Source organism: Buceros rhinoceros, unplaced genomic scaffold (assembly GCF_000710305.1).
Source record: "Buceros rhinoceros silvestris isolate BGI_N320 unplaced genomic scaffold, ASM71030v1 scaffold15815, whole genome shotgun sequence".
NCBI classification, from domain to species: Eukaryota; Metazoa; Chordata; class Aves; order Bucerotiformes; family Bucerotidae; genus Buceros; species Buceros rhinoceros.
The window spans coordinates 25,433-35,384 of NW_010412504.1; the positions used below are offsets into that span (position 1 = coordinate 25,433).

The 9,952-nt window shown below is 40.4% G+C and overlaps 1 protein-coding gene across 1 annotated transcript in view; it reads right to left on the reverse strand.

Annotated features, from left to right (window-relative positions):
• LOC104493709 (high affinity cAMP-specific and IBMX-insensitive 3',5'-cyclic phosphodiesterase 8B-like) overlaps window positions 1–3,275 on the reverse strand; it is a gene marked incomplete at its 3' end in the record, with an annotated part of 28,114 nt that extends 24,839 nt beyond the window's left edge. The window contains exons 1-2 of the mRNA XM_010136438.1: window positions 3,222–3,275; window positions 2–153 (exon numbers count right to left, since the gene is read on the reverse strand). Of these exons, the coding sequence (XP_010134740.1) occupies window positions 2–153; window positions 3,222–3,248 (179 nt within the window). The remainder of the gene's footprint in view (window position 1; window positions 154–3,221) is intronic.
• Window positions 3,276–9,952: the final 6,677 nt, after the last annotated feature.

Here is a 9,952-nt window from a genome sequence, read left to right on the forward strand (position 1 = left end):
GTGGTCTATAACAATGATTTCCTGTTGCTTATCAAGAAAACATTCAAGAGCTGACTCTGGAGTCCGGGCAATATTGCACCCGTATCCAGCTCTGTCACAAGCCCACCAGAAACCATCACTTTGGTTGTCTTCTTTTGCAAAGATCAGCAAAACCTGCAGAGCATTCAAAACAGAGGCACCAAGTTAAACATACAAAACAGTTCTCTTCATAGTGCAGATCTTAACAGCAAATACTTCTGCTATACAAAAGATTGACTCTACTTTGAAAGTGGGAATACTGAACTACAGACTGTAAAACAGCTGGTGCAGTAGCACAACTTTCTTAATAGAGTGCTTATCAACAGATAAATAATACTTAACCGCATAGGACTGACAATTAGAACAAAACCAGCTGCTAGATGATGAGTCTCTTCTAACTCATCTTCAGCTGTCTGGATTGTTGAATTCTAAACAATAAACAAACCAATTAATGTTACTCTGGAAGAACAACCAGTCAAGGTTTCATTAAACAGCAGAAGAAAATTACATGCTCGGAATTTCCACACATCTTGAGAAATAACCTAGGAAGTTTAAATTTATTGAAAAGAGTATTTTTAACTGCAATTAACAATAAGCAGATTTGGATTACTAACACTTAACACCCAAGGTAACTGTTGTCACTCTGCCTGATCACTGATTTTGTTTTCAGGCCATTGAAGTGGTGCAAAGCAGTGACATGGTTGAGCTGCAGACTGTCTGCAGAAACCTGGGTAAATCCCTACTCTGCTATGATATTCTGTTTGGTTTCAACTGCTATTAGTTTCTTTTTTTTCCTAGTTGGATGAGTACAATATGGTTTGGAAAATGTTTTTTTGGGGGCACATTTTTTTCTATCTATCTTCCATCTCTCAACATTCCTGTTGCTCTGTATTAAGTTAGGGAGGAGCTCTTGTTAAACCAAAAATGGGCATGGGGGCACAGTAAGATGCTATGCATCGTCATGCTTCATTTGCAGCTTAACAAGGAATATCATCATCATTAGAACAGAACTGAGTTTGATGTCAATGCTGTGACGGAGATGATGACAAAAGAACGTCATAAAAGGTGAGAAAATGCAGTATTTGAATGGGGGGACACATCCAAACCTTTATCAGCCCTGGTAAACACCTCTGCAAAAGGGTAAGACAGCTTTTTTTGTGTGTGTGTGAACTAAACGTTTATAAAACCCACGTTTCTCCTAAGTTCTCTAGAGAAAGTGTATTTACACATACTTTTATCATGGTCATTTCTAAGGTCTCAGAACCAAACCACGCCTACTTGCAAGCCTTGGTACAAAATTGGGGCAAACGTGCAAGCCGCATGTGGGGAGGGCATTCAGAGGGTCAGAGCTGATAGGTTTGCTTTGGACTCTTCCTCTTTGCCCCTTAATGCCAGGAGCACCTGGTTCACCATCTAGTACAAACTAAATTTGTCCTCCCACACAGATGGTCATAAAATGCAGTGAGGAATCTATGAAATGGTTTATGGTAGGTCACAGCAACACGTAAGGTAACGGGCCATACTGGGGTTGGCAAAGGTGTTCTATATCAGCATCAAACACGCACCAGAATAAAATGAGCATCACTAAGAAAAGCCCCATTGGCAATTAAGAAACTTATCAGTCAACTGTGAACGTGATTAAGCATCCACAATCACACATTTAAAATGTGATATTTGGTAGCTGTTTGCACTGAACAGGGAAACACATGACTCCATTGCCAAGATGGAATAAAAGATTAACACATATTTTTTAAATGTGTGGATGTGTGCAATGCTTGCCAAATTATCTGAGGTAAGGTGGCTTGTTCCACAAACAAAGGAGGTGGGTTTATGCAAAATGTTTTCCCTGTACTTGTAAATAATTTAGTGTATGGCAATGTCTTTATGGAAGACTCTTCTGTTGAAGGTTTTACTTCAGGTCTGTTTTCTGCTTTACTTAAGGTCTTCTGTGGTAGCACCATAGTTTCTCTCTTGTGTAATGTAGGACAAAATAATAGCCATACTTGACAAGTTACCAAGAAGAATGTCAAACACTTAAACAAAAAACCACCTTCCCTTCTTACATGAAAAATCTTCACTTACAACAGCTAACACTGGTACTATGATATTTTGGCAAATCCAATTTCTACAAAGTAAAAGCTTGAGATAAGCACTGAGAATATACTTGTATTTGTTAAATATCTGCTTGACCATCTTTCTGCAGATGATCACTCTCTAAAGAACATTTTTCAATTAAGAGTTCCACACATTTATGTTGAAACTCCTCGTAACACCAAAGACTGGTCTACTGCTGAAGGTACTGTTCCACAGTCTTATTACAATATGAACCAATAATACAGACGTACTATGTTTAATAGAGAAGTAAAGATGCAAAGCTTTATGACATATATACGCATAATTTATTTTCCTTGAGATCAGCATTTCTTCCACATGTGGTTTTTTCTTCCATAGCCAGATGGGGCAGGGGATGGGTGGGTGGGGGGGAAGGAACAAACTCCAAAACAGAAGAGATGACCAGCAACTAAATGTCTCCATATTTTACAGACTTAAATGACCCAAAAATTTAATTCAAATTAATGCTGCATCACGAGAACAATTCTAAAGATTATGATTATTTAATTTCTGAGAGCTCTAACACTCAGTATAAGCTAATAAAATAATGCTTGGCATCTGTTTACTGGCACAGAAACAAATCATGCAAAACCAGAAGCAAGTACAGGTGAAAGCTGCTGCTCCTTAAGCTGAAGTTCAACCTGACTTGTTGGAAGTGGCGTGATTTCCTCGACTGGTGATCTGTAAAAGCACACTTCTCTGTCCTGTTGTACAAAACCTAGCAAAACTAGCTGGGTACCTAACATTTCTTATGGAGCTTTCTGCTTTGGTATATCAGAACTGAACAGTTTTTAATATCCAGAGAGTCAGCTCTTTCCTCTGCTAATGCACGTAGACACACACTCTTATTCACAGGACATAAAAAAGGACTGATTTGGTGTTGATGGAAATCTAAGCACCTTGTTTACCAGGTTAATTTACTTGTAGCTCTCTTCTCAAGCAATCAGATAAACCAAAACACCAGTTACCCACCTCACTGTCTTTGCACAAGAAAAATGAAAACATTATACTTAACTATACGGGTTGAACCTTAATATCTTTACCCATTAACACTGAACTGACTGTATCAAGAAACTGAAAGAACATCTTACCTGAATTGGATTTTGTGTCAGTCTCATGGGCCCAATTTGTACTTCTCTAGTGGAAGCCTGCTAAAGAAGAATAACACAGACTTTTTACTAGTCTTGTTTTTAACAAGGTATCAGTTTACATGCAAGAATGAAAGATCAAGCAGAACCATGAAGAACTCTCAAAGGCAGGCAGGCATACGACTAGCACACTTAATTTAGTTGCTTTGAAATGCATGTTTTAGGAATATATTTTACCAAACTCCTAATTTTGTTTTTATTTGCTTCTAAGATAAAAATTGTAGGGATTTAAGTAAGGAAACAAGAAACACCAATTCCTTCACCCTCTTTACTCAACAGAGTACTTTGGTTACACAGAAGGACTTGTATTTTGCTTAAGACTACAGAAAGCTTTTTTTCTGGGCTAAAATTTGCCTTATTTATTTGAACATAATACAGAATTTGTATTAAGGGTCTTTTGACATGTATTCAATAATAATATTTTAATGGTTTGGTTAGAAAAAAAGTGACTTTTCATTCAAGAGAACTTTGGATGGCAGTTTAAAATTGTTTTCCAGAACCTGAGCCATTAGTTTGCAGGAAAAACCATTGTTACCATGTGAGCCGCGAAATTTTCAGGAGACACTAGAGCGCATCATAATTTAAAGCTACTGCAAGAAAGCCTGCAGACGTTGGCTGGAGCTGCTTTGTTGCCCTATTTCCTAGGAGTTAGATTACCTTAATACTTTTTGTGCCCTGATACATTTCAGTACACTTCTCGTGTACGCTACTGATTTGTTTCACTTCAGACCATTAGCTACAGGTTGTTAAGCAACTGAACAATACCTATGTCCTCCCACAGCTGCATGTACTTAATGAAAAGACTCTCTGAACCCTTAAAATATCGTTCCCCCTCATGCATATGAAGGATTACTTGCAAGTTAGCGATCTCCAAAAAGGCAGATTCTCTGCTTCCCTGGTACCAGTTCCCCCAGGTGCCTGGTGCAGGTGAATTAAAGCCATCACCCTGCAAGACACGTAATTTGAACAAAACCCTAACTGTAGACAGATTCCCGGGACCATTTGCTGACACGCAGGAATTCTCAAGCCTTATTTTCTACAGTATTTTGCTCTGTGCTGCTTGTTAGAGCCTTTTGTCCAGATACTACCTTTTCCTTGTATTTTTTCAAAGGAATATGTATAAACATTCCAGATGGATGAAGTTAACAGTACCCAACTTTTTTCTTTACAGAAGACAATGCCATGTTAAGTATTAACAGCCTTGCCTGCACGTGAGACAGTGGTATTATGTATAGCTACAACCGACGTTGGACTTTCATGCATCACTGAGCACTGATTCTTCTTAGCCCAACAACATACGTCAGAAGGTGGTAACAGGCAGTACTCCAAAAGATTAAACTACAAAGCCTGCCACTGTTTTCCGAAGCAAAAACTGCCCCCAATATAAATGTAGTTAACCTTTCCTTTTTTCACATAAAAGCTTCACTTCCCCCTTGAGCTCCTGACATAGCAGAATGTAACTTAATGCCAGTGAGCGTATCAGAATAGAAACAAAATTTAGTGCCCATCATCAACCATGAGTTATGAATAAGGTTAGAGAAAAGTTCTCTGAAAGGTCCCAGCCCCCCTTCCCCCTCACCAAAAAGAAAAAAACCAGCACTATCACACTCCAATGGTATTATTTAGGGAACTCTTAAATACATTTTTTTATCATTATTCACTTCGATTAAAAAAAAATTTAAAGTATTCTCATTAAACAAATCTGTAAGAATACACAAGAGACTTGGGTAAGTGCTGGTGCACAAGCTCCAACTGTCCCAGATTGTATTGGTCAAGAGCCTGGGATCCTTCACAGAAGACGTAGATATTTATTTTATTATCTATTTATTAATGCCATAGCAAACTGACATTGTAAATGAATGCCTTCCAGTTTTCTACCACTTCAGAGGACGTCCAGCTTTAAATACTCTGTTTTGTCCAAGATGGGATAACTGTGTCAACACATAGATTGATATGGGCAAGTCAGTAAGTGTCTTTACAGATATTCCTTCATAGGGTAGCCACTTCACTTAACCTGGGTATTTTTAAAACAATAAAAAATCCACACAACTGCGACTGACGGTTTTTCTCTCTGCTGCTTCTGTGTCAGCCTCATGTATAGAAAATACCCAAGTAGAAGGACCTAAAAATCCGTGTCTCTTTCTCCTCCTCTGTCCCACTCTCAGAGTGTTCCTGCCTTTGCTAACAGTAGGAAAGCTTCATGAGGATTAGAAAGATCGCCAGTGGAGGTGAACTTGTCCCTGTCCTGCTCTGCACAGACAGAGTAGGGTCGGAACCACACAGGGATGCAGGAAAGGTGCTGCTATAGCTGAAAGATTGCCACATATAAACCTTTAAGTCCATATGTTGCTCAGCTTCATTACTTATATAATGCACAGAAACACGTAAGAGAGAAAGAGTGAGGAAAAAACAGATTAAGACTGGTAATGAACCTGAGCGTAGGAAGGATTAATAAAGCTTCTCATCAGATACAGCAAAAAGTATGTCTGAATTCCTCCTTCCTGGACTGGGAATTCTGAGTTTTGTTTTACAAGCTGGATTCATATGGCCAAATTGCCCTGTGTGCAGGTGACCATCTCACTTTTCTCATTCAAAACACAGCTAGAGAAAGCAGCAAGAATAATGACATGAGTATCTGGCCTTCACAAATGTCCTACAGATCTTTCCTTGGCCTGGAGGAACTAATTCCACATCTTAACTCCCAGAAGAATGTGACTCATGTGAACACTGCATATCAGTGATACCACGACCACACCTCTGCTAATTCCCTGAGTTAACCGAATATCTCATTGCTGATGATTTCCAGTTTAAATAAGTCTCCTGTGATTTGATTGACTGTCAGGAAGGACTTCTAATAGATCTGCAACCTAAATTAATTAGTGCAGTAGCTCATGAACAAACTTTGGCGAACATGGAGACAAGCACGGTTTCAAAGGGGCCAGTGAGAAAATCCCTGATTTCAGTGAGCAGAGGAGCAGACACAGGGTTGGAAGCAATGAAATCACAAATGAACTAACCATCTGGAATAACAAAAGCTTAAAAACAGTGAAGAAATCTCTCTTGTATCATTTTAAACTGTCTGATATTATTTCCATTCTGATCGCCCTAGCACAGGAATCAGCTATTAATCAAAGAACTAAAGACAAAGTCAATGATACTTTTTAAAATTTTATGTTTTTATGTAAATCAGTGATCATCGGTTATCTATCTTAGCTTCCTGGAGAGGTTGTCTTGGAAGGAGAACTTTGAAAAAGTTGCTTTCAAGGTGGGTTTTTTGGTTTCTCCATGATGCAGGCAGCTCCATGGCAGTGGCCTGGCACTGCTTGCGTGTAGCCTGTCAGGACATGGCCAGGAGAGAGCTACAGTCCTACTAACTCTTGCTTGCCTCGGGCTCCTCTGCTACTGAGCACCTCAGCCATGCTGAGGATGTCCTGCCATTTCAGTGCTCCTGTTACAGGTCTCCCAGCTGCTGGACACAGTGGTGTCCCCAGTAGAGGCCGAGGCCTCACTGAGTTTTTCTGGCCATGTCCTCATCCTCCCTGGGTGAGTATATTGGCAGCTGTAGCCACTGCTTGACGCAGATGCTCAAGATGGCCTTTGCTCCTTGTGACCCCATGGGCGCCCACCCATGGGGACACCAGGTGGTGACTTCTGCTGCCAGCCCCAGGCCGTAGTCGCTCCTGTAAGGCCGATCTGATTGGAAACACAGAGGAGACTAGGCAACATGTTCTTCCCATGGTGGCCCGGACTTCTTTCCTGGGTGACTCCATTTCCCAGTGCTGTGCTTGATACTAAGCCATTCCATTAAGCAAAATGTACTTACCAATTTACTAAAGTTCCACTCTTTTAAATCACCAATACAAAAACATTTACACACCCACCCCCCTCCAGGCTGCAAGCCCGCAGAATTACAGCCCCTGCAGTTTTTGAATCATCAGTAATTAGAAACACAACCATTGTAAAAATAACGACTAATCAGTACAGCAAAATCTTCTTGAATAATTCTTCATCAATCTAGAGCAGCAACAACAACTAGAGCCAACAAAATGGTGAAGCAAAGGTATTGGTGACTTAAGCCTCCCAGAGAAGCTCAGGAGGGATGTGCCGGTTGAGAAGAATTGCAAAGATGCCAAGGTCCCTAGGGACACACTTTTGCCCTGAAGGCTCCTTCCCCCTACCTGTATCTTCTTTCCCCTTTAGTCGCTCCCATACTGATGCCTTCCTTCCTCCACCGTTGCAGCTGTTTTCAGACATCTGTCCCTTTGGTTTTCTAAGTAGGTAACAGGACTCTCTTTTCTACCCAGCTCTCAATGCACCGCTTCATCTCCCCATCTTTGCTAGGGCTCATCTGCATTTGTCTTCAGCTCAGATTTCCCCACCTACACTGCTGGTGAGGGTTGACACCTCAGCCCATCCTTTGGCTATTACTCAATGTCAAATCCCTTTCCTTTTTTTCCTGGACAAACTTCAGTCCCCAAAAAGGATTATGACCACGTGTGACCTCAGCACAAGTCTTAGTTTTGCTTGAATTCCCTTGTGTAACACAGGGCCCACAGCTGTTCTCCAACATCCCTGGCCTGGAGCTGGTGTTCTGCTCCTCTTTCTGCTACATCACACCTGACCAGGATGTCCCTCTTCTACTCTTCAGCAACATTACACAGATTTTTTTCTCCCCTTCTTTTGTTTGTCTTGTCTTTCTTAGCAAATCTATATCCCAATCTTTCTCCTCTTCTTTTACTTTCTTTTGTCACTTCTGGTCCATTCAAATCTCACTGGCAGTTCTTCTGTAGTTTAACACTTGGCTACTGTCTCTGGGCAACAAAGCTGGTGAAGGGTCTGGAGAGCACGTCTTACGAGGAGTGGCTGAGGGAACTGGGGTTGTTTAGTCTGGAAAAAAGGAGGCTCAGGGGAGACCTTACAGTTACCTTCCAGTACTTCAAGGGGGCTTACAGGAAAGATGGGAGGGTTTCTTTATCAGGGAGTGTATCAGTGATCAGACCAGGTGTAAGTTTTAAACTGAAAGAGGGTAGATTCCAATTAGATATTAGAAAAAACTTCTTGATCTAGTGAAAGGTGTCCCTGCCCAAGGCAGGGTTGGTGGAACTGGATGGTCTTTAAGGTCACTTCCAATTCAAGCCATTCTATGATTTGTATATTTAGCTAGTCAAAAAAGCAACCAACATGAGGATAGGAAAAGAGGGCCAAATAAAACAACTTCATGCTGCCATGTACATTTATAATGAACACTTACAATGCTGTATATCATCTTTTGTTTTCCTTGAGATAAGCTAAGCAAAACCAGAAAAATTAAAGAGCAAGCAACACGAATAATCATAGATATTCCAAGACCACTTTGGAGAACTAAGAAGACTGGGCTATTTCTGACAGGAAGAGAGGTAACTAAGGAATACAATAGGCATCTATGTAATCATGAACGGTGTAGAGCTGAATGAAGAATGATTCATCAATATCCTCACAATACAAGAAACATGATGCTTTCACTTAAATTACCAGGCTTCTAGAGGGGGTGTTCTTCAACAAGCAGTAGAACAAAATTTACCAAAGATAGGCCCCTGTGTGAAACACGTTGGCAGGTGCATAACCTAATTCAGAAGCCCTTTAGTAATAGCTTAATAAAGGCCCAGGGGAAGGCATGTCTCCATCTGCCCTCTTTTCTGTCTGTTGCATTAGGTTCTTTGCTCTTGCCCAAGACAAGATAATGGGCTGGCAGAGTTATGGTTCAATACAGTAGATCGATTCTTGACCACGGCTATTAGAATTGATATAAAAAGTCATGAAGTGAGTTTCAGTACTGGAAGGTTCAGGTAATATGATCAGATAAGTATGAATGGAAACAGCTAGAATGTTAATTTGTAGCAAGCTCCTGATCTTCTTCCATCAGCTCTTGGTCTAGGTAAATACTTATAACACATGAAGCATACTGTTAGTCCGTAATCAAATAATCTTTTTAAAATTTAAAATTAATTTTGTCTTCCAAAGACTGACTAAGGAAAAACATCTTGAGGTTGTCTGCATACGCCTGAGGAGCTGCCAGCTCAGCATTTGCTCTAGAGACTGTTCAGTTCCCTCCACCTCACATAGAAGGTGCTGCCAAAACAAATGTCAAGTCCCACTCTGTGCTGAGTTGGGGGTAGGGGGCATACTTCCAGAGCTTTGCAAGGTCAGTAAGAGTTTGCTAGAGACAACTGTCATGTTTGAAATTCCTCCTGGAAATTAGCAAAGGAAGATGTTTAAATATTTAAATACATGAATATTCAGGCATTTCCCACACGTCTACTTCTACTAGAAAAGGGCAGTCTGTCTCCTTTCTCTTCATTCAGTGTATTCCTGGCTTTGGCAGCTGCTTGTCGGAGGACTATTTTAGTTCAGGAAGATTTGTACAAGAAATGGTGTGTTCTCAATTAATTTAACACTGCTGTTACTATAGTAGATAATATACCTGGTTTCTTACTGAAGGAGAAAATTTTAGTTGTCTTGGCTTGCAAGTGCACACATAGTTTGCTTGCACTTGGTTTGCAAGTGCACAGATACACATTATGGACACTAGTCCAAGGGTTAAAAGACAACATCTCAAGGTATGCATTATGTTTTTAGTCTACAATTTCTCTAATACTTTTCAATGCACATACTACTAGCTATCAGTATCGACCTTA